General features: G+C 40.7%; 1 protein-coding gene across 4 annotated transcripts in view; it reads right to left on the bottom strand.

Annotated features, from left to right (window-relative positions):
* COL4A1 (collagen type IV alpha 1 chain) overlaps positions 1–24,176 on the bottom strand; it is a 204,177-nt gene that overhangs the window by 76,160 nt on the left and 103,841 nt on the right. For all 4 annotated transcript variants that reach the window (XM_067563705.1, XM_067563706.1, XM_067563704.1 and 1 more), the window contains 17 exons: positions 20,865–20,954; positions 20,737–20,781; positions 18,893–18,937; positions 18,722–18,784; positions 18,576–18,629; positions 18,416–18,442; positions 16,257–16,340; positions 15,321–15,383; positions 13,652–13,687; positions 11,587–11,628; positions 9,086–9,178; positions 7,899–7,934; positions 7,685–7,744; positions 4,903–4,947; positions 4,569–4,622; positions 3,088–3,129; positions 1,258–1,351 (listed from right to left, as the gene is read on the bottom strand). In XM_067563705.1, coding sequence (XP_067419806.1) covers positions 1,258–1,351; positions 3,088–3,129; positions 4,569–4,622; positions 4,903–4,947; positions 7,685–7,744; positions 7,899–7,934; positions 9,086–9,178; positions 11,587–11,628; positions 13,652–13,687; positions 15,321–15,383; positions 16,257–16,340; positions 18,416–18,442; positions 18,576–18,629; positions 18,722–18,784; positions 18,893–18,937; positions 20,737–20,781; positions 20,865–20,954 — 973 coding nt within the window. The remainder of the gene's footprint in view (positions 1–1,257; positions 1,352–3,087; positions 3,130–4,568; positions 4,623–4,902; positions 4,948–7,684; positions 7,745–7,898; positions 7,935–9,085; positions 9,179–11,586; positions 11,629–13,651; positions 13,688–15,320; positions 15,384–16,256; positions 16,341–18,415; positions 18,443–18,575; positions 18,630–18,721; positions 18,785–18,892; positions 18,938–20,736; positions 20,782–20,864; positions 20,955–24,176) is intronic.

Genomic DNA, 24,176 nt, shown 5'->3' with positions numbered 1-24,176 from the left:
AAGGAATTTATGAGCCTGAATCTCTATTCTGTTACCCTGCTTTCATGCTGCTATATCTCAATGTACATTTCTGTGTCACACTCACTGGAGTATGACTGATGTAAAACTGGTGTCTCAGCAAGGAGAACCAGGCCTGTGGTTCTTTCTGTGGTCACTTCATTGAGTGACCACTGAAATGCAGTCTAATCTAAGGTGGAAGAAGATATCCTTGACAGAGCTGTAGAAACATCTGATTTTTCAGTTCTCTGGCAGTTTCAAAACATTGAAAAAAAAATTGGTTCGGGTTGAACTGAAACTAAAAATTCCAAAACATTTTTGGTGAACTGAAAAAGTGTGTTTCAAGTCAAATATTGTTCTTCAGGAAATGTTTTGTTTCCAGGCATTGTTAAGGGTCTAGATTCACAAAATGGCAGGAAGAGAAGCCAGAGCTGCCCACCTTATAACTTTCAGTTCAGGGGTTATGGCATTCATCTGGAATGGGGGAAACTTGGTTTTGAATCCCCTGTCTGCCTGAAAGGAGAAGGGATTGTTCAGCGCAGGTCTCCCTCCTCCCAGATGAGGCTATGAGCGTGGCTATGAGCTATTCTGGGCTGGATCTCTCTTCATCTGTCCTGTTGAAGCTATTTCACTTCATATAAAATACACTAATTGGGCCAAAGCAAGAGAGTGAGACTGCCTCTATAAGGCTTGTGGTCAGAGTACCCACCTGAGAGGAAACAGACCCTACTTCAAGTCTCCAGTGATCATTTAATTATTTACACAAACTGGAACAGCTTTAACAGGAGAATAGTCAACAGCCTGGTGGCTAGGATACCCTAATCACTGAGCTAAAAGTTATAAGGTGAGCACGACCACCACCTCTGCTTTCTCCTCCAGTCCTTTTGTGAAAGAACAACAGTTTTCTGGCCAAAACTATTCTGCAAATTTGTTATAAATCACAAATAGTTTGTGTCTACTGAAACTGCAATAAACTATTTATCTGAAATTTTTTGCCCAGCTCCAATCCTTTAAACAGGGCTCAGCAAAACAACAAAATGTGAAACATGCCATACAGCAAAGTGAATTGTGACAGATCCAGTTACAATTACATCAGAAATGTATATAGGCAGAATGTAATAATTCAACAGAATTTCAGTGACAAAATCAGGGCATTTCATTATCATATAGCAGGGTCCATTAAAGCATGCAAGTAATTCAATTATATTCTCCTTTTAAAAAGAAATAAAGAGCATATATAAAGACAATAAAATTGCATACCTTTTTGACCTTGTTCACCTTTTAATCCCGGAAAACCTGGAGGACCAATGTCTCCTTTTTCACCATAAGCATCCACTGTTCCAGTACCTATTACCTGAATTACAGAATAAGTATCAAGATATTAGGAAATACATAACTGAGGAGCTCAGGTGTATTGGAGCTTTCTAGTCTCTCTGACCTTGGGGCTGCCAGGGGCCAGTTTGGGCTGTGGTAAAACTTGGAACAGCCTCAGGGCTGCTATAAATTGCATTGACTTGTAACAGCTGCTATGACACAAGAGGAATCATCAGGATGCTGAAGCCAGACCTCCCTCCTACTCTGAGCATTCCCCATACAGGGGTGGTTGGTATAAGGGCTCACAGGCTTCAAATCCAGGCCCATAGGTCCCCAGGCAGCATGCAGGCCATAACTACCACCCAGCAGCTCATCTGTGTAACAAAGCAAGGGCCTAGTGAAGGGTGAGCTCATAGAGGGCCCCCCTCCCACCTCCAAGCTCGTGATTGGGGGAAACATCCAGCCCTCCCCCTGCCCCCCAGTTGGATAAGGAGTGCTATATAAACCAGGAAGTAACAACTGGAAATTGTTTAAGCAACTAAAGGAATCCTTGGCTGGCTGCTACTATGGTCCCCTCCTGCTTACCTGAGCCCTGCATTCCTGCCTGTTCCTGATTCCTGCTTCCCTACCTGCTCCTGGTTCTTGTCCTCCTATCCCAGACTCCCGTCTATTCCCAGCTCCTGCTGTCCTGCCCTACTCTAGGCCCCTTCTCCTCCGCCTTACCCATGACGCCGTCTCTGGCTCTGACCCGATTTGGTGCCTGACACCATCTTCAGTTGTGAGCCTCAGCTTCGCACACTAGGCAGGACTCCTGATCAAACCACTAGGCCTGACCGCTCATGCTCTGGTCATTGCAATTGGACAGTTTTAATGCCCATCTGCCACCAGAATTGTGCAAAGCAACCTGAGGGCTTGTGGATGTTAGTACACAGCAGCCCAGCATGTAATCTACAGTTCCTCAGGCTACCATGTACTAATTCACCATGGGAACCCTGCAACCGTGCACTAACAGTTCTGTAGCGCAATTTGACGTAGTCATGTTTCAAACAAGAATACATCAAAGCACACTGGAACTTTTTGAGCATGGTAGTAGGGCCCACATAGGATGTTACTGTGCAGCAAGCTAGTGCACTGTACATTTACACCCTAGCTTGCAGCACACTAACGTCTGTGTAGCCATGCCTTTAGGGTGCTTGATAATGTTTACACTACATTTTATTTTAATATAGTTTGTACTGGTGATTTTTGTTGAAATAGAATTGTACTTGAAGTATGGTACCCTAAATCTACATAGAAATAGTCAGGAATTATGCACAATTGGTTGAATGAAGTTATCCATTCATTTTACTCCAGGTATAAAGAAAACAGTTCATAGCATTTGGGACATATATGTGCCTGGCTAACTGCAATCTACTTCTAAAAGTAATGTGAAAAAACCTGTACTACACTGTAAAATCTATAGATTATGCTCTGAAGTCCTCATTTGTGCCATTGTTAATAATTATTTGTATAGCTTTACAATAATAGCAAGGCAGCAGTAATATTTTAAATCCATAAGACAAGAGTCAAATCTCAAATGATAAAAATTGCTGCGCTATAGAAATTTCCCTTTACAGAATTCATATATATTTGGACAACATAGGGCTCCTAAGTTTTGCTCCCAATGAAAATCAATGGCAGCATTGTCTTTAAAAAAATAAGTCCTGAGTGCTTTGATTTCCATATCAGTTAGGTATTTTCTGTCTGTTTTGTGAAAGCAAAATTTACTTTACTTACTCTTCCTGGAAGTCCTGGAACACCTTGTGCACCCTTGTCTCCCTGAACAGAAAAACAAATTACATTTTTTAACTGAAATATTGCACAATGAAAACTGTTATATCAATGGCATTCCACTAGCTTTTAAGTCTTACACATGGAGATTTTATGTTCTAACAATTTCCTCATTGAACAAGATCAATATAGAATACACTTCACAAGTGCAAATTTGGGCTGGATTCATGCACACAGAACCCTCCTTCTGCACTAACTCCCAAAGTACAAAGAAGTACACAGCCAACTAATTGGGGCAGTATGTTCAGTATTTTTCTAGATAACGAGACAAGCATTGTTTTATACGAAGTTACATTTATTATTATAGGCAGGCCTGGTGACATTGCCAATTATTAATGTGCTGACACTTCTCATTATAAGACCTGTTTTCTGTTGCATATAACTTTGCCAAATTGCAACTGTTTGGGATGAAATTTTCCATGGAAGGTGTCTGCTTCAGGCTGAATTTTTTGGGCAAGTTTCATCCAAAATGAGAATTATTCTAGGAAATTATATATAGTTTTCCCCATGTTAAAAATGTCTGGCAACTTTTTATCTGGAAATCTCTAGTGCCCCCATACTCTGGAGCAGGGACTTGAAATTTGGATGGGTGAGAGGGGGGACATTTATGTCAGTGCTGTGCCTTTTGCAATCCCAGTGAAAATCTGCCCAAATCTGGCCAAGTTACAAAACTTTGAAAAAAACACAAATCACACATGCCCAGGGGAGACTTCTTAGATTTTAGGAGCTTAAATCTTCAAAGATTCCATCCTCACTGAACATGATTGAGTCTCTTACAGATCCTAGTACTGACCACACTGTGCATGTGCCACAAGCAACTGAGCATGCTCCTTCCAGACCAAGGGTACAGACGCGAAACCAGACTTTATCTATAATGGCTGTTCCCAGTTGCTCTAAGCCAGGGTACAGCTGGGCACTGGAACTGAAAACCGGGAGCCTGACTCTCTTGTGTTCTCAGTGACCTCCACGATGGCTCCGAGGCATGGTGAAGAAGAAATCCAGGAAGGAGAAAGTGTGATTTGAATGCAGAGGAGACAAAAACCAGACTGGGAAGATTGAACAGAATAGATTGGGACATGGAGTCTGGGAAACTGGGACTGGAGCGGGGGGCAAGGGAAGAGAGAAACTGTGACTGACTGGGAAAGGACAGTGAGACTCAGAACTGGAGGTGTAGGGGGGAGGGGGAGTTAGCCCTGGGAGAGGGAGAGGCCATGTGATTGTGTAACACAAGCAGACTGAATTAAGATCGCACAGGCAACATTAACTCTGGCATTTCCTAATTTTTGAATGATTGACTTTGCAATCTTAATAATGTTCTTTTAACATAGCTTTTTGGTATGTATAATATGTAACTGGCTACTCTAAGGTATGAATGCAAGATCTTAGCTATTAATTCTGCCCCAAAGAGATTATATTTAATTACTTACCTTAGGACCAGGGTCACCTGGTCGTCCTGGAATTCCAAACCCACCATCCTCTCCCTATGTGTATATTGGAGTGGGAGAGAAGAGAAAAAAAACAAATCAGACACAACAAATACTGGTGTAGCTTATTAATGGTAGTGTCTCAGTTTAAATCCTCAAACTGATCACTTTTTCAATACAAAAGGCAATTATCTAAATAATTCTGAAATCTACTGGAATCACCCCACAGTTTTCATTTTTCTTATTTTGTATGCAGTGGAATCAAACATTTAGTACAGAAGACAATTTTATCTTTTAAAAAGTTAAAGAGTAATATTAAAAATGTAGTGACACATACAGGTTGTCCTTTTGGTCCTTGCTCGCCATCTTTTCCAGGTTTTCCCTGTAAAGCACAAAGTTCCACATTACTGAATTAACATCAAATTTATATAACTTTTGTACACATTGGCTGAAACAGTAAAACTAAGAATCCAGCAGTACAATGAGTTAATGAGTCCTTCTCTCACAGCTAATAATACCCAATGTATGAAAATGGACAAAAAGATGACCATGGAGCACATATATTTCCCACCTGCTGATAATCTAGAGCAGTGGTTCTTTTTGGACTGGTGACTCCTTTCACCCAGCAAGCGTCTGAGTGCAACTCCCCCCACATAAATGAAAAATGGGGGGTTTTAATATAATTTTAATGTAATGTAACATTATCAACCTGCTCAAACAAAGTATGCACATTTCTGTTCTTTTAGGATGTGTACATACTGTATTTGTTTTTTACCCTGGGTTATTTTTATTGCTTTATTTCCCCCCAGAACTGGTTTATGTTTTCAAAAATACACATTGGTCTCTTTGTGAATACTTTGTTCTTTATATGAAATTTAGTTGAAAAAAACCTATTGTTTTAAAAGAGGTGGGAGGCAGATTCTAATCTCAATGTATGTGCAGAATGCACTTGGATGTCTTTGCAAGTTCCATGATTAGGACAAGTAAGAAATACAGAATGTCCTGAACAATGATTTTTATGTCCTCACATTTTGCTAAATTAACCATACATGGCTCTGCAGAATACTCTACCTCTATTTTTTTCATCTACTCCCAGAAAGGATTTCATATCTCATATTTTATATGTGTTTGTTAAAATGGGTTTCAAAGAAAGCATGGCATTTTTGTGGTTTAATTCCTCTATTTGTAACACTTTGAAAGTAAAAGCAAATCTATTGTCAGCAGTTTAAGGATTAGTTTTTTGTTAGCTATAGAATATCAAAGGTATCAGTGAATGATTTATAAGATTTTATTTTTATATCAGGACTATAGCATTTTATTTGTCAGTTTTGCCTTTCATTCTAGCCTTAAATAATATGTATATCTTTATGTACAATAGAGTACAAATGATTTATGAAATGGTTACGACTAGTAAACAAATCACTACAAACAATTACTACATTTCAAAGGTAATTTCTTTATAAATTGTTTACTGTCTATATGATTAAAAACATTTAAGCTATCTTAAATTTTTTTAAGAAAAAAAATGAGCACGGAATATATAAAGAGACATTGAACTAATATATTCAGACTGTGTAATGCATGAACCGTGTATGCCACTCAGTCTAATTAAAAATTAATTCCATAAAAATAAACAAAGGAACACCAAATCCATACTCAAAACAAAAAACTGGTAGGACAAGAAATGATACACAACAGGAAATAACACATATAAACAGACTATAACTGGATTATGCATCATGGAGGAAGCATGAGCTGTCTATTAACGATCAGTGACATCAGATAAAGGGATGTAAATACTTATTTTTCAAAATGTTAATAAGAGAGAAAGTAGCAGCAGTAATCCCAGAACAAATTAATGAAGATTCTTCAAATAATTCATCAAGTTGTAGAAAAATCATTCAATAAAACTAAAAGTTTCAGATCTTAAGGATTTGTATGATAATGTTTCTTTCAAGATTTTTCATAATTTCAGAAGTGTGGTTTACCCAAAGAGCAAAATATGCAATAAGCATATTAGAAATTTGTTCAGGAGATTATACTGAAAGTAGTGTAATGTCCCTGAACAATCTATATCAAGATACTTTGATTTTCTTGGCAAGAGTTTCTCAAACTTTTCAGGCTGGCAACCCCTTATTTGAAGTAAAATATTTTCACAGGCCCCCTACACCTACATTAAGAGTACAAAATGCATAAATGATAACAATGATAAGCCCATATAATTTATCTGTGTTTGTGTTTTGAGAGTTTTACAGAGAATACTTGACCTTGAAGGGTAAAGATTTAATGTGGCACGGGGGAGCAAGATGTTCTTTGCTTTAGATTTTAATAATGTTTCCCATGCCTACAGCCCTCCTTAACTGCCTTTCATCACCCCCACTGGAGTCATGATGCACCAGCTGAGAAACATTCCATTTAGATTTTTATACTAAACCTACCACGCTAATAAACTATGAAAGATATGCTATAGCTCATCCAGATGTTATGGGTGTGACACAAGAATTACTGAGTGAGGTTGTATGACTTGTGTTACATAGATAGCCAGATTAGATGGTTATGGCATTAAAATCGATGAAAAACAAGCTAAAAATGAACAAGCTAAAAATGAACTAACTTGTGTTAGTCAAGTTGTTTTCTCTCCATTCCTCCCTTTTTAGGAGAAAAGTTATGTGTAAACTAAATAGATTTACTGGGCATTATGTATTTAAACTAGAGTATATATAATACAGTATATAGTATATGTAATACTGTATTATATATATATACTGTATGTACAGTAAAGTATGCAAATCTTTCATTTACGTAAATTTATTTGAATTGGGGGGTTTTATGTTCTGTCTTGAAATCCAGCTTCCATTGAAGTCAATGAATTCAGTCAATTGAGTGAAAGTGAGATCATACTTTAAATGTATTGTAAAGTATTTGTGAAACTTTTAGACATTACAGTATACTGTAACTGTCCTGAACCAAATACTGGCCCTACTGAAAACTCTGGCAAAACTCCACTGTTAGCAAATATATCACATCTTATATCTCACTGATAAGCTACCAAGTTTAATAATTTTACATAAGAAATACAATGATGCTCAACTTTTATGGATAAAATACTGCATACTTACTCGTGGGCCAGGTTTCCCAGGTTCACCTTTCTCCCCTTTGAAGCTTAAGCCTGGAAATCCCTTAAGAAAACAAACCAGATTAATCATACTGCCATATTTCATTGTACATTTTATTTTAGTTATGATCCACTAAATATAGAATCCTTTAAGACTTGGTCACCATTGGGTTCAATAAAGTCTCTTAATGCAAACAAAATGATTACATAATACTTACTGAAGTCCCAGTATCACCTTTTTGACCTGGTTCACCCTAATGAAATTAGAAAACAATGCAAATTAATAAATGGGAAAATTATCCATAATCCACTTCTGCTATAAATCATTTATTTCCTCTGTCAGATATGGTACATTGTCTCCATGTTCTCCACTCTTGTTCAAATTACAAGGCCTAATAGGTATGCGGGGAAAGGTAACTTGTGAAATTTCAAACACCTTTTTTTAAATACAGAATTCGAAACCATTCAAATCTAATGTATTGTACAAATAATTATTGCTAGTGATGGCCCATTAAATAACCATACAATGCTTTAGCACTCAGGCTCACTGGAGGTGATTCTGTTCATGAAAATACATCTAATATAAATTACTTGTTCAGCATGTTTTTTCTGCAATTGACCAGAAAAAACATGTTGATCAGCCTATATATTACACTTTGGGGCCTGCTGCCCTATCTGTCTCCCACCTTCCCCCAGCAGAAAAAGCCACAGAAAGGTGAAATGTTATTCAGTACAGGCTACAATATTTCTGCCACAATTTTTTAACCATAACTTCCCCTCAAGCAGCCAGAGACAGCAGGCTAGTAGAAGGAGAAGGCTGAATTGGCTGGGAATCCAATGGTAAAAAGGATCCCAACTCTGCAGATCTCAATTGCACCCTCCAGGGCCATACTTCCTCCTGGGCTGCATAGGCAGCTCCTGTGCAGTGCTTTCATTGGCTTCCCTGTCCAGACTGCACAGTGCACACTTCAGGAGAAGGAAGTATGGAGAGGTAGATGATATGAATGTAAGGCCACTACAACTGAAGTGCTCAGTGTCTGGAATGGGGTGCTTCTCTTCTCTTAATTCACCACCTATGTGATATTGCATTAAAATGTACATAAGTAAGGATGAGAGAACATTCTTTAATGTATAATCTTGTAACCAAAGTCTTCTACAGACATGTGATGTATTTAGAGGTATTATCATATGCACAGATTATTCATGTACAAATTCTTGAGATACTTACAGGAAGATTATTACACTATATTTAAGAAAGGTAAAACATGGACCAAGTTTCCATAATTAGCATTAGATTGCTTATAACACTGTTTTCCCTGTCTTTCTTTAGTAAGCTTGTCCCCACTGACTTTAAGCAAAGAAATAAGAAGTCCTATATTGTTAAGATTAAGTAATATTTTCTCACCTTTTCGCCATGTACAATCATGCTCACATTCTCTTTTTTTTGGAATGAGTCAGTTCCTTGTGGACCTGCTCGGCCCGGAGCTCCTTGATCACCCTATTGACACAAAATTCAGGTTTACTAACTTAGTTAGAATATTTATACTGAGAACATTCGTAAATAAAATAATTAAATAAAATAAAACTACCACTCACTTTAAAAAAAAAGACAGGATGGTTGTGGGATTATTATTTTAGCAAAACCAAATAACTAATAACCTAAAGCTTTGCACATGCAGTTGCTGAAAAGCACATTATAAACAGGCTGGCAGACTAGGACCCTGCTCTGAGTCACCCTGACATAAGGTGCCTGAACCTTCTATAAAGAAGCAGAGTAATTATTGTTCAGTCATACTGGCAGGTCCACCTTAATTCTTACAAGGATACTGTGATGAGGTGTGTCAGCCCCGCCCCACCCCCTGCACTGGGCCAAGGGGGCTGACCAATCACTGTGGGCCCAGGAGACCACATCCTCTCACCCCTGCTGCATATGCTCCTGGAGAGAGGAGACAGATAAAAGGAGGCAGGAAGAATGTGTGTTGCAGGCTCCTGCAGAGAAACTGTAGACTCTTCAGGCTGTTGGGAGCATGGACCCAGACGATCAGCAGGCCATGGAGACTGACAGGAATGCTGAGCAGCTGCCAGCTGAGGACATGCCCAGGATGGGTCTTATAGTATGAAGTGACCCAGGGAATATGTTAGGAGGCAAAGCTTGAACCCTTAATAGGGAGTGTACTTGCTCCATAGGGTCCTGGGTCAGAACCCAGTGGAGTAGCGTGGCCCTGGATTCCCCTACCGCCCTGCACTTGCCCCTAGGCATGGCTACTGGGGGCCACAGACATAGAGAGAGTGTTTGCCCCGCCCCAGCGGCTACAGACTGATTGTTTGCTCTGCCTTGCCCAGAGGGCCAGAGCCCCCAACTGCTATTGTCTGCCCCAGTCAGGAGGCTCAGGGGCCATAGGCTGAGTGTTTGCTCTGCCCCACTCAAGGGGCTAGAGACTGCTTGGTTGCTGTGCCCCATCAGGGGACTTAGTCCCCAAAATCATGATTGTTTGACTCAACAGGGAATCATGACAATCATGGGACGGGGTGTATCAACCTTGCATTGGGCAAATAGGGGTGGCCCTGCTCAACACGCTGAGCCCCCTCCTACCTTTCCCCCAGACAGATACAAAAGGGTTTTTGGTGTCTATCAGGGAAAATGAGGGGCTAGGAAAGAAGAGGGCATGCACACAAGCCCCAAGAAGAAGATAGAGGATAGAAGAAAATAGTAGGCTGTAATTTCAGCTATTTCATCATTATCAGAGCTTCCAATAAAGCCAAAACCTAGGAGAGGGGAAATTTGCATGATATACCATATGTGTATTTATTTTATTCTCCACTTGCTTCCACACAATAAAATCAACTGCTGTTCAAGGAACACACCTCCTAAAAGACCCTATAAATTATGCACATTATTTCTGCTGTGTTATATTTCCTGGGGTTTTTGCAAAAGGCAAATCCAAGTAAGTCAACAAATCAATCTCACTAAATCTTCTATTTTTTCTGCACAAACTTTGCATGAAACTTTGCCCTAGCAATTACATTAGATAAAATAATGGGGTGATAATCATTCATTTCCTTCATAGAAATACAGAATGACAATGGCCAAGTTAAAATATTTACAGTATAAAACAATGCTAAGGAAAAATCTCCATATTACTCTAAATCTAGGAATTTCTTTTTAAATTCTAGTTTCAGAAAATATACTCTGTATTAGGAGATCTAACTGGATTCAGAATTATTCCTTATGCTATATTATAAATAATGAATTTTCTAGAGAAGGTAGGAACTTCTGTTCTCTCTCTCCCATATAAGAAGAACGTGGAGACATTCAATGAAATTAAAACATGGGAAGGTTAAAAAAAAGGAAATACTTTTTCATGCAATATGTAATTTGACTCTGGAACTCATTGCCACAGGAAGATGATGAGGCCAAGAACTAAGCACGATTCAAAAAGGGAATGGTCATTTCTAGGAATAACAGGAATATACAGAATTATAATTAATTGTAAGAATTTTGGCAGGGATTTAAAACCTCATGCTTCAGGGCTTAAACTATTAAAGATCAGGATGCGACACATGCAAGGGACAGATTACCCCCATACCAGCCAACTGCAGGTGTCCTTAAAACTTCTTCTGAAGCATTTGGTGCTGGCCACTGTCAAAGACAGGAGACTGAACTAGAAGGACCTTGTTTCTGATGCAGTATGACAATTCTTATGTGCTTAGTGCCAGTCATGCCAAGTTCCACACACCATGCTGGAAGTGACTTGAGCCAGGCTGAACCCAAATCTTTTAAAACGAAAATGTTACTGTATTGGCTTACTCCACAAAGTGACTCCAAGAGGCAAATTTTAAAATAAATATAGCTTCAAGAATATATCTAGCAGTTATATTCTAAAAGGTTTCAAACAAGGGGCTTACCTTTTCACCTTTTGGTCCTTGAAAACTCAAGCCCATATGACCCTGATGACAAAAATTATACGTGTGTTATTGCCTTAACCAACTTTCCTTTTATAAATATAAGGATTTTATAAATGTGGTAGATTTGGCCTCAAATCTAACCTACTGTTTATTCAAATACGAAAAGTCCTCAAAGCTCATATATTCTCCCAACTTAAAAGTTAATTAGCCACAACTCCAATTACTAATTATTACTATTATTAATTTCTGGCAGTGCCTGGGATGTGCTAGACATTTTCAAAACATAAAAAAGGCATAGGTCTGACCTGCATGAGATCACATTGTTTTTGTTAAAAGCAGAGATGGTGGATGAAGAGCAGGAAAACATAAAATTAAGATTAAAATATAGTTGTAATGACAACTAAAATATAGTTGTAGATGTGCATGCACATATTTAAATGGACAGAACTCTCACTCTTTCTGACAAAAACTCTCTCTCTTTCCCCACTCGCATCTCTTTTGAGACACTGCTATATAGAAGCAGAGACAATCCCAATTGACCTTGCAAACATGTTGTTACATTTATCTTTTTTTTTTTTTCCTGTCTTTAGCTCAGTCATGTGTTCACCTAAACAAGTGGGGTAATGATGGGACTGAAGAAGGCATGGGAGATGTGGCCTCCAAATAAATACATAGCTAAGATAAATGGAACCACTGTACATCCCACAGAATCTCTGCCCTAATGTTGGGTTCTCCTTTGCCTGTGCGCTTTGTGCAGACCCACAAACCCTGAGAATACCTGAAATGGTCCTATTTGGGGCGTGATGGTCCCAAGTTCTTTGCCCTCAAAAGTGTACATTAGCTGGGGCTGAAAAAATATGCAACTGTTGGTTTGATTTTTGTGTGTGTGCACGTCTTGCCTCTGGATGCCAGAGATCACTGTAGCTACTGCTGCTGGGTGGCCAGAAGCTGCCTTTCCTCTGCTCCTGACTCCTGCAGAGAGTCAGCCCCCAGCAGTGGTTTCAACTCAGTTTTGCCTTCGGAGGAGGGAGGAAAAGATGCGGCACTCGGTGGAGACAACAAATGGGGAGAGGAGTAAGCCACATGAGAGCGATGGAGGAACATGGAATCCCACAGTGTTGGATAGAGCAAGACACATCAAAGGTGGCAGAGAGGAAATGGAAAGGGGGACACCAGAGATTGGGGCTGGAAGTTGAGGGGAAAATTGGAAGGAGAGGAGAATAGTCCCCAGTGGAATGCCAGAGAAGGTAGCAGGCCACTATGGACCCCCATCATGAACTCCTCCATGCCACCAAGAGAATGGGGGGAATCCAGAGGCTGCTGAAGGCAGTAGTGGATGCAGGCTAGTGTTTAGAATGCTCATGCAAACTACTGGGGTGGAGCGTGGAGATCTCCCTTCAGCTGATTTATACCAACATAGACTCTGATTCATGTAGATGCAACATCAAAATGCAATATATGGGACAAAGGCAGATGGCAAATCATGACTAATGCCCATTACGCCAGTATGCACTATTTTTATTTTTATATTCACCTTGTTATCTACCCCTCCCTCTGCACACTCCCTATCATTTTCTGTCTGAACAATTACTGCAAGGTCTCTAGGGAAAGTACCGTCTCTTTAATAAGTGTGTATATAGGGTATAGCACAAAAAGGCCCCGATCCTTCTGGTTGGGTTCCTAGGCCCTTCCTAACCCCACCCCACCCCTCTCTACATAAATACACACACACACAATTCTCATGAACATTTTAGTGGCATTTCAATGACAAATTCTGACAATGACAAATTTTGAAATTTTCAATCAGTTCTGAATAAATAATAATAATAGAATGTAGCATTTAGTGCTATTTTGATCTGATAGTAGAGCGGATCTTAAAGAATAGCCTACAAAATGACACCTTTTTGAGGACCTGTTAATTAAGATACAATAATTAATATAAAGACACAAGAGTGCACAGAACAACCTCCTAGTGTCCCCCTAGTTTCCAGCTTATTTGGAAACTAGCACTTTGAAATAATAGCTCAAATGTTTGCAACTACAGTATTGTCAAGAAAATCCTCACCTTATCGCCCTTAGGTCCCGCTTCCCCTGGGGGACCCTATAAGACAGGAAATTTTATTAGACTGCATGCTATACAATACATGTGACATTGTCTGCTTACAACAGCCCTTAAAATGCTAACCTTTCTACTGGTGTCTTCATTTTAATGCAGAAAGATCAATATAATGTTTTTAGTACTTTATTACTGCCATCTGACCCCCTGGTATGTGTCAACTCAATGAATGAGGGTGAAAAATTAAACTAAACAGAATTTGACTAAAATCTTCCATTAGAGGTGTGATATTGTCAGATTTTACAATTAAGAAGTGCTGGAACTGGTCACTCCTTGGACAAGAGAAACTCAAAGCAAACTGAAGGTGTTGCAGGAAGTGGTGCTGTTGGTTCAATAGGCAGCACTCTTCTCTGATTCATCCTTGAACCAATTCCCCAATCTTAGCACATCTGTACTGCTGAAGGTGCCATTTTTCAGATGAGATGTATTATTATTCAGCTGACCTCTTGTGCTGAATAATAATCCTTAATTTGCATAATTTAGGTAAGTCTTTGTTAACTCAATAAATGTAACCACTAGCTCAAGCCAAACTCAACTACATTTACACTGAGTTATACTTTGCTCCCGTTTTACACAGCACAGTTTTGCAGTGCAGAATCCACAGCAGTGGAATTGTAACACAGATTGCCCTGAATGTAGCTCACTATGATGGGAAAGTTAAATGATGATCATTTTTAAATATAGGATTAACTGGTCCCTATTTGCTGGGTATCTGTATCTATAAGAGGCAGAGAATGTATTTTGACATCTACTACATGTATCAAGTAGTTCAGGTGCCTTAAACATTTGGAATTTACCATACTAGGAGACTTTCTACATCAGGGGTGTGCAAACTACGGTCCGCGGGCCACATACGGCCCGTCTGAGCTTTTCATCAGGCCCTCCAGCTCAACCGGTGGTCCACGGAAAGGTTGCAGAACAAGCTATGCAGTGCAGTGGCAGCTGCTCCACCTCCCAGCCCTGCCCCTTCCCCCTGACCCTCTCCTACAACGTGGGCCCAGCAGCGCCCTGGCCAGAGCGTGGTGGCCCGTCCCCTTCCCAGCCCCTTCTCCCAGCTTTGCCCCTTTCCCCCACCTCTGTCCCACCACATGGGCCCAGCAGCGCCCTGGCTAAAGCACGGTGGCCGGTCCCCCACCCAACCCTTTCTCCCGGCCTCACCCCTTCCCGCCCCTCTATATGGCCCGCCATACAATTTCTATATGCAGATGTGGCTCTCAGGCCAAAATGTTTGCCCAACCCCTGTTCTACATGGTTAGAGATGCCTTTCCTTTGTAGCTGTTCCTAAGGGTACCTCAAGGACAATCTCAGCAGCTATTTTGATTCAGATTAGGCTGTGAGACCAGCAACACTTTTTCCATGGCTTCTAGTGGGGAAAATGTAAACACCTATTACAAAACTGTAGAAAGAGAGGCCAGATGCCACTGAAATGAATGGGAGTTATTTGCATCCTGCAGAAGCAGAATTATTTCCCTGGAGACCAAGGTCACACAAGAGGTGTGTGGTATAGTAGGGACTGAACTTGAGTCACCCAAGTTGTACCATTCATCCCCATTGTGTTAGCCCTTTACAGCTTTTCCATAAAGCAGCATTACATAAATCATCATAAAAGGATACTTACTGGAAGTCCTGGGAGCCCCGGTGGCCCCATGGGGCCTAGGGGCCCTGGAAATCCTTGTATACCCTGTATATAAAAATGAGCCATTAAAAAGAGATACCTATTGGGCAATTTAAAGATGCTTATATATTGTCCGGCTATACCAAAAGAAGGACAGGAGACACTTGTATGGTTTTAACCAGGCCGCAGCTTTATTAGTAGATGTCTGGGACTACCCAGCAGATAAAAATGTACAGTGCAAGTAACACCGTGTTCATTCAGTATCTATCTGGGGGGCTTCCACCAGCCCCCTTTTTCCATCCAGGTCCCCCAGCCAACCCATTGCTAGGCCCTTACCAACCCCTCCCTGTTCCGCTCCTTTAACCAACACCTCCTTTTTAAATTCTTTACCAAGCCATATTATCCGGTCACTGTATCCCTTCCCTATGGAGTGTCTGCACTCGACATCCACCCCACACTTAGGTCATGTGTCGCAACTCATTATGTAACTCACGCCTCACGTCAGCAAAGAAAAAGCCCTTGCTAGACCCATTGTGGGGAAGGTGGGAAAAAAAAACACCCTACTCCGCCTAAGCCAATCTGGTGGTGAAGGAAAAATTCTTTCCCAGCCCCCCGTGAAAAGGTGCAGCTGGCGTGATGCCCACAGCAGGCCCTGATCAAACCTGACATTTTGCCACTTCAAGGAGAGGAAGGTGGGTGCTGCTTCGCCTGCTCGTGGGAAATTGGGTTCTCCCACCTGGGCTTGTCCCTTTTTAACTCCCCCGCCCATCTAGTCCCAGGGTCAGACATTGAAACTGCTGCAAAAGAGAAGTGGGTCAGAGCTTCTCTCCTCCCTCCCTCACCCGTAAAGCACTGTTCCCTCTCATTCGGCAGCCCAGACAGTGCCGCCCCCCCACCCGCAGTTAAACGTGTGGTGCAATCATTTTAGTTAAGACTTACTGGTAGTCCAGGGTGACCGGGGTAGCCTTTTTCACCTTTTAGCACACTTTCTGGTAGAAACCCAATTACTTCACCTGGGTCTCCCTATCATACAAGAAAAAAAAATAAAGGTGTATTATATATATGCACACCAATAAAAACATTAATTCCATAATACTGACATTAAGACTGGAGAAAAGGACTAACATAACATCTACACAGACTTTTGGAATCATTTGGGAAGGTTACAAAAATGGCCAGCATTTTACTTGCTTTAATTAATTTAAACAAATCACAAGGAAGCTGTTGTAGTTTTTAAAAACCCTTCAGTGTCAGGTATCCTTGAAATACACAGTAAAGATTCAGTACCAATCTTAACTCTGCCCCTTACTTTCCACTTATTGGTGAGAAAATCCCACTAATTGCCCATTACATTTAAGTCTATCCACTCTGAGTATCTTGCCTGTGTGCCGGAAACAGTTGGAGGTTTTACAGGCAAGGGATCCTTCTTCCCAAGCTGTGATCTGCAGCCATTTATACAAATTTGAGACTGCAATAGTCTCCACGACCACAGCACCTCACCTCTACATGGTGAATCAGTGTAATTACACATACACCAGATCTGCTTTATCTCCAAATCCTCCCTGCATAGCTGTGCATGGGAAGCTGACATGGAGCTGTGCTCTGTGACATGTAGAGGTGGCAGGGCATAGCCTGCAGGGGCTCCTTGAATCCTGCCCCCATCCTGTTAAACCATACTTGTTGCACTGAGTCCAGAGACCTCCATGATTCAAGAAGGATTTACATTCTAGTATGGTTTTTCATTACACTCCAGATTTCACTAGTAATACCAATGAAAACAGTGGAACTTCCTACAGAGCAGGGTACTACTCAATATAAGTAAAGGTTGCAAAATCTGACCATATGTGATGATAAACTTTCCCATACATAGGTTCAGTTCTGCAACCATTACTCATATTGAGTAGTACCTTACCTGATTTCAAATGGACTATTTGACTTCATCTAACCACAGAGGATTGAAGAGTTCCTAAACTCCTCCTCCACTGAGTACAACTAAGTCACACCTGGTTGGACCAGCTCTAAATTCAGCTGTAGCGTGTCCAAATCATATATAAGATGGTCAGGGGACCCTAGGAGCACAGAATAAATGCAGAATTTTCCTTGAAATAAATCATAACTTCAAAATTTAATGTCCTGCAAAAAAAAAAAAGAGAGATTTTTCCCTCACAACAATTTATACCTAAAATAAGGCACTAATATTTGTCCAAATTACTTAAGTTATGCATATCTTCGCTTCACTTTTTGGTATCAAATGAAGCAATTTTCATAAATTCTGAACAAATCACAGTCCTTTGTGATTAAGTCATGTTGCTTCTAAAGTTGTTTACCAATGCACACATATATAGAAAAGAATCACTAACGTGCATCACTGTTATTTTACCATGAGTCGTTTCCTTCCATATGAGAGAAAGAGGCAAGGGGGTTTTTATGACTAAGAGGCTTATCACTACAAAACTGTGATTACACTTATGATTTATATGAAAATTGCACTTTCAAATTATATCCATTAATATTATATTCATGTGTCAAATCCTTTCACTGTCACTCAGCATTTTATTCCTTAGGAAGAGAATGTAATACACATTTCATTACATAGAAAGTTAGCCTTTATAAATTGAAATCCAACTGTTTGTTTAATAGACATAAAATCTTGTTAATGTTTTTGGCTATCTGGCAGTTTTCCAAGGAGATTTTCTGTGGAAAATTGACTGGAAAGCTGAAATGTTGGAGTTATCTCATACCTGATAATGTCAAAATAAATATATGCTTGAATCTTAAAAATGAATGTAAGTCTTTATACATCAGAGGATGGGCATAACACATCTGCTTAACAGTGTTTACTATTTGTTGTTGTAGCCCAGCCATAATATTTACTCTTTAGGGCCCTGATCCTGCAAAGATTTATGCAAGTGCTTAAACTTTATGCACCATGGCAGCTAATGGGGCTACCTCTCAGGGTATAAAGTCAAGCACGTGTGTAAATCTTTGCAGTATCAATACCTAAGTAAGGACTGCTAATTTTGGTGTACACAGATCATCTGATTTTTAACTTTAGAAATCAATATATGAATGCATTCATTTTTAAAGGCAAAATGTACCTTAATTCCAGGAAGTCCTGGGGGTCCCTGGAAAATAAATACTTAAAATGTATCATTTTTTTTCATACACCTTATCAGTATTATGCAATTTGTAATAATAGTTAAAATTTCATGAATCAGAGTTGAAAGGAATGAATTAAGTATCAAAATGTTTGCTTACTATGATCCCAACCAATCCGGGTAAACCTGGAGGACCAACAGGACCTATTTCACCCTAAAGAGAACAGAGACATTGATTTTGTTTAGAAAACTCATTAATTTAAAAAAACATATGTACAAAGAAATTGTTTAAAATGTAAATGTCACCTTTGTGCCATTGCATCCTGGGATACCAGGAGGACCTGGTGGTCCATCTTGTCCAGGGATGCCCTGCCATTAGGAGAAAGCAGAAAAGTAACAAATGCTATATTAATCCACACCTGATGTCACTAGTAAACTGTGAGGTTCTTTGTAAATAAATGTATGCTTCATACATACAGGAAGACCTGGGTTTCCTGGATATCCCGATGCACCTGGTGGGCCCTGTAATTAATGAGCATATATTAAAAACTGTAAAGTGAAGATATCAAAATTACCCACTAAAATACAAAATTATGAGCCTGATCTAATTATGGGACTTTTAGAGCTGATCAAAATATTTGGAAAACTTTCCCTGAATATGTTTTGCAAAGACTTTTCATCAAAATTTCAATCACTCTATAGACTAGTTGAAAAATAATAATAATTAAAAAAATCCCAACAGTTTTGATTTTTTTCCAAAAAATGTTGAAAAATCTTTGACCAGTCCATTCCATTGCATTCAATGGAATTGGATCAGAACTGAAATGCACAGTTAATGCTGCCAAGGAGTACATATTCTGTACATTTGCCACAGTCATTCGTACTATGAAATATACAGCAATCTACTTTTTACAATAAAACAGGATGCTAACATACCGCTGTAGATGCTTCTCTGCCTTACATGAGCCCTGGCCAATTCACCAATTTAATTTTTATTGCTCAGAACAATCACAGAGTTGAAATACTTACACTATTCTTCTCAAATACTTTGCCAGTTTAACAAATCAGGGTTTTGTCCAGACTCATCCTTTTCATGCTACTAACTTATTTAGTCTTCCAGTGATTTCTAATGTGGGTGTTGGGAGTAGGAAAGATAGATATAGTTGTTTTAGCTGGGGTAATGTAATTTCAGTCCCAAGGTTTTAGCACTATTAAATGATCTATCTACTGGTACTGCCAGTGGTGACAAGAAGTAGTGTTGTCATATGTTCACCCAAATGAGTGTAACACAGTGCCCCTGGCTGTGTCTATCATCAACAGTGGGGTTGCCTTTAAGACCTCTGGGTCTAACAACACAAGCTGCTAGTGCCTGAGCTACAGCTGTTAACTCAAAGGCTATAGCTGACTCAGCCTCTTTGTGGTCTAGCCACGAGAGGGCACTAGAGAGCCATATTAGGTAAACCTATTTGAGACTATGTGCAAGAAAGCCCTGTTAGAAAAAATGTCATAGGACATGCAACACATTCAGGTTCTTTTTCATTATTATTATTATGGTATGATTAATTTAGAGTGCTCAAAAAGAGCGAGGCACCTCACACAACGAATAAAGACATGGCCAATGCCCTGGCAAGTATACAAGCTAAAATGAACATAACAGATGCGAGTGTGTGTCAAACTCAGTGTAGGAAAAGAAGAAGAAGCACAAGAGTGACAAAAGGAAGATCACAGAGATACTCCGAAAGGGCCTGTTCCAGCACTGCTGAAGTTAATGGGTGTTTTGCCTTTGACTTTAATGGGTACAGGTTTGAGCTCTTTGTCATAGACATATAATAATGGTTCTGTCAACTTGGGACAGGTGGGTCTCCTTTCCTCCCTGCTCACTTCCTACAGGTGAGACAGCAGAAATGATTTTTTAAGGAAGCTTTAGAAATAGGTGAGAGAGGTGACTTGATGAACAAGTTTGAGGAGGGCTACCCAAGTATAACAGAACATGGGAAAAGGCAACAACCTTTGGAAGAGAGGGAAACATAAAGAATGTCAAGGCCAGTGTAGAGTAATGGTAGAGTAATAAGGAGCAGGGAAGTAATGTGAGAGGACATAGGCAGAGGCAGCACGATGCAGACCCTTGAAGGCAAGAGCAAGAATTTTGAAACTAACATGCAGCCACTCACTAACTCAAAGGGGGAGGAGGGCTGACATTACCTTGCACTTTGCAAAGAGTGAACATATCTGATGAAAAATTAAGTTAGCAATTAAGACTTAAAAAAAAATCAACCTATATTCTTCAAAATTATGAAAACTAAATATAAGCAGATACTCACTCTTGTCCCTTTTGTTCCTGGTAGTCCTGGTTCTCCAGTATCACCCTGTAAAAAATGGAATACATTTGTCTTTCACAGTGACAAAGGTCTAGGGAAATCCTCCCATTTAAGTATTAAATGTACCCTACCTTAATTCCTGGTGGCCCAGGGGGACCTTCAGGTCCTTGCATTCCAGGAAACCCAATCACACCTTGTAGCCCAGGCAAACCTCTTTCACCCTGTAAAGAAAAAGAACACATCAACCTTAGAAAACCTGATTCCGCTGCTTATAACTCCCCAAATGTCCAATATTTCCAGAGACAAGGTGGGTGAAGTAATAGCTTTTATGGGACCAACTTCATCCACATTGTCTGTCTAATATCCTGGGGCTGACATGGCTACAACAACACTGCATACAATAGTCTATTAGCCTATAATCTAATAGTCTACAAAGCTAAGACAGTTGCCAATAGATACTAGATTACAGATGATATGTAGGTGGAGAGTTAAACATCTGAGTTTAGTATTTGACAGAGAAATCTAACAGCCATAAAACTGATGTTAATGTGAACAGAAATGTGTTTCAATTAAGAGAGAACAAAGGATGCAGAGACACACAGACAGAAGAGTAATTTGTGTATTTTAAACAAGAAAATGTATTAGTCTCAGTCTTCCTGGGCAATGTTCTACACAATGACTCATAGTACCACAGGCATGACTATCCACTGTTGTCATGGCACTGAACAGCCCCTGTGTAACTTTTCCTCCATTATGATCTTTTCAGGGTAGCGGCATTCCTGCACAGCTACCACTAAGACCTGGTCTACTCTGACAATGGAGGTCGACGTAACTGGTATGTCAGTTCCACCAAACTAAATCGCGGTAAATTCAACTTAGTAAAACCACCTCCACAAGTGGCGTAGTGCTGAAGTTGAATTCTATGGGTCGAATAAGCATCAGTGTAGGCAGAGCACAATGTAAATCGACGTCATTGGCCTCCAGGAGGTATCCCATAATGCTTTGTTGTAACTGCTTTGGACATTCTCACTCTGCTGCACCATGACCATGTAAACAGGAAATAGCTCCTCCCCTGAAGCCCCAGTAAATTTTGAATTCCCATTTCCTGTTTGTTCAGCATAGAGAGAGCTTTGTAGCTGAAGTGCTCCTGGCGACCGCATGCCCCAAACATGCTGCAGCCTGGAGTCGACCTGAGGTCTTGTATCTCATCAGCCTGTGGGGCGAAGAGTCTGTTCTGGCTCAGCTCTAAGCTAGCAAAAGAAATTTAGATATCTACAGGAAGATATCACGTGGCATAGTGGAGAAGGGCCACAACAGGGACGCGCAGCAGTGCCACATTAAAAATCAAAGAGCTGAGGCAGGCATATCAGAAAACTAGGGAGGCAAACAGTCATTCTGGCTCATTACTGAAGACATGCCGCTTTTATGAGGAGCTGCATGCGATTCTCAGCAGTGACCCCACCATTGTACCACCACGCAGCATTGATACCTCTGAAGAATCCCAATCCAGGATGAATGAGGAGGATTCTGTGGACAAGGAGGAGGAGGATAAGGAGAACAGGAGGCAGGAGAGCAGAGTATCCATTCTCCCAGAAAGCCAGGACCGGTTCATTACCCCAGAGCAGCACAGCTGGGCACAGGACAGCGTTACAGACCGAGATGCGAGGGAAGGCACATCTGGTGAGTGTGTATAGAAAATCGCATTTCTGTGGTTATGTCCCCAATCCAGCTTCTTATTTGTGGGGAAAAAAGAAGTTTGTGTTTTTGTGGGGATGGGCTTCCTGTGGGTTGGTAAACTTCAGCAGAGGGTTACCCCTGAACAGACTATTTATGTGCACAGGGATGCTCCGAGAATCCTCTGTGGATATCTCCAGAAAACTTTCATGTAGATACTCTGAAATCCTTGGCAGAAGGTTTCTGGGGAGGGCAGCCTTATTTCTTCCGCCACGGTAGGATACTTTCCCCTGCCACTCTGCTATTAAATGAGTGGGCATCGTTGTGGAACACAGTATAGCAGCATAAGTGCCAGGCCTGTACCCCAATGCTTGCAGGAAATCTTCTCTTTCCACCTGTGTTACCCTCAGGAAACTGATATCACCTATGGTCACCGAGGGAAGATGGAGCAAGTTTACAGTACCCGACCACTATAGTCACTGCTTGTTATTCCCTTGCTGTGGACGGTATCCCTGGGCACCTACACAGACAATTCCCTGCCATGATATTGTTGGTATGGGTGTTATGGGTCTGGGAACTGGTACCCCTTTTTTTTTCTCCAGCAACACTTCACAAACACCCTCCTCCAATCCCTTTTGACCACCTCCTCCCAAATCAGTCTTTGGATGGTAAAGGGGAGCCCAAAGATCCTTCTCCTTGGTTATGTGTGGATTGGGGAATTTAGTGCTATACAGACTTCTCTGTAATGTATGCAAGGGCCCCTTGCTTACCATGTCTGGAATGCCACTCCGACTCATGAGAGAGGTACAGATTGGTATGCAGGTTTGGCTTTGCCTTGTGAATTTAAAAAGGAGTTCTTTTTACATTGTAACATTTCTTTTACTCCATAGGGCTAGCTAAAATTGGCAACTTTGTGCTTTGCTTGCCTTACAGTGGACACTTCAGCCTTCACTCCATCTCCTAATCCTGCAGAGCGCCTTTCCCAGATTAGGAAGCGGAAAAAAAAAGTTGGGATGATATGTTCAACTAACTAATGAACGCCTCCATGGCTGCTGACACAGAGCTCAGACCCTGGAGGATATCCTTGTCAGAAAAACTAAACATGAACATGGAACACAGAAAATCAGCACAGGAGCAGAAGTGTGCAATGCAACAGGAGATGTTGCGTATTATGCGGGATCAGTCTGACATGATGAGGTGTCTGATAGAACTCCAGGAAGAGCAGTGGCAGGACAGATTCCTTCTGCAGCCCTTCCAAAATGCTCAACCAACAAGCACTTTCTTACCAGCCCCCACCCTCAAGCACTCTACAAGGAAGTTGAACAGGGTGCACTACATGCTCCACTCCACGCTAGTGGAGGGGAGCAGAAAGAGGCGACAGCCCCTTTAAGAACTGGGAATATGCATGCTTTGCAGTTTGCACAGTCACACTTTGAGCATGTTAAATCATCTTTCTTTCCCCCTACTGGAACAGGTCACAAATAAAACTGTACTGCCTTTAAAAAACATTTCTCTTTATTCATTGAGGGCTTGAGGATTGTTAGTGGGGAAACAAGGGAGGGAGGGAGGGAGGGAGCTGATGATGCGAGGGTGGGGGATGGGAAGGGAAGGCACAGCACTGACAGAGACGTACATTACTGCAGTTCATTCCAAAAACGGGTTTTCAATGCTTCCCTGAGGTGCAACGCTTCATGGTTGGCTCTTAGCATAGCACTGGAATCAGACTGCTCAAAATTAGCAGCCAGCCTATCAGCCTCCATGATCCAACC

This window comes from Emydura macquarii, unplaced genomic scaffold (assembly GCF_026122565.2).
Source record: "Emydura macquarii macquarii isolate MOO-44397 ecotype Brisbane River unplaced genomic scaffold, CSIRO-AGI_Emac_v2 contig_2531, whole genome shotgun sequence".
In the NCBI taxonomy this organism is placed as follows: Eukaryota; Metazoa; Chordata; order Testudines; family Chelidae; genus Emydura; species Emydura macquarii.
Note: the sequence above shows the minus strand (reverse complement) of the source record. Positions and strands in the feature narration are given on the sequence as shown.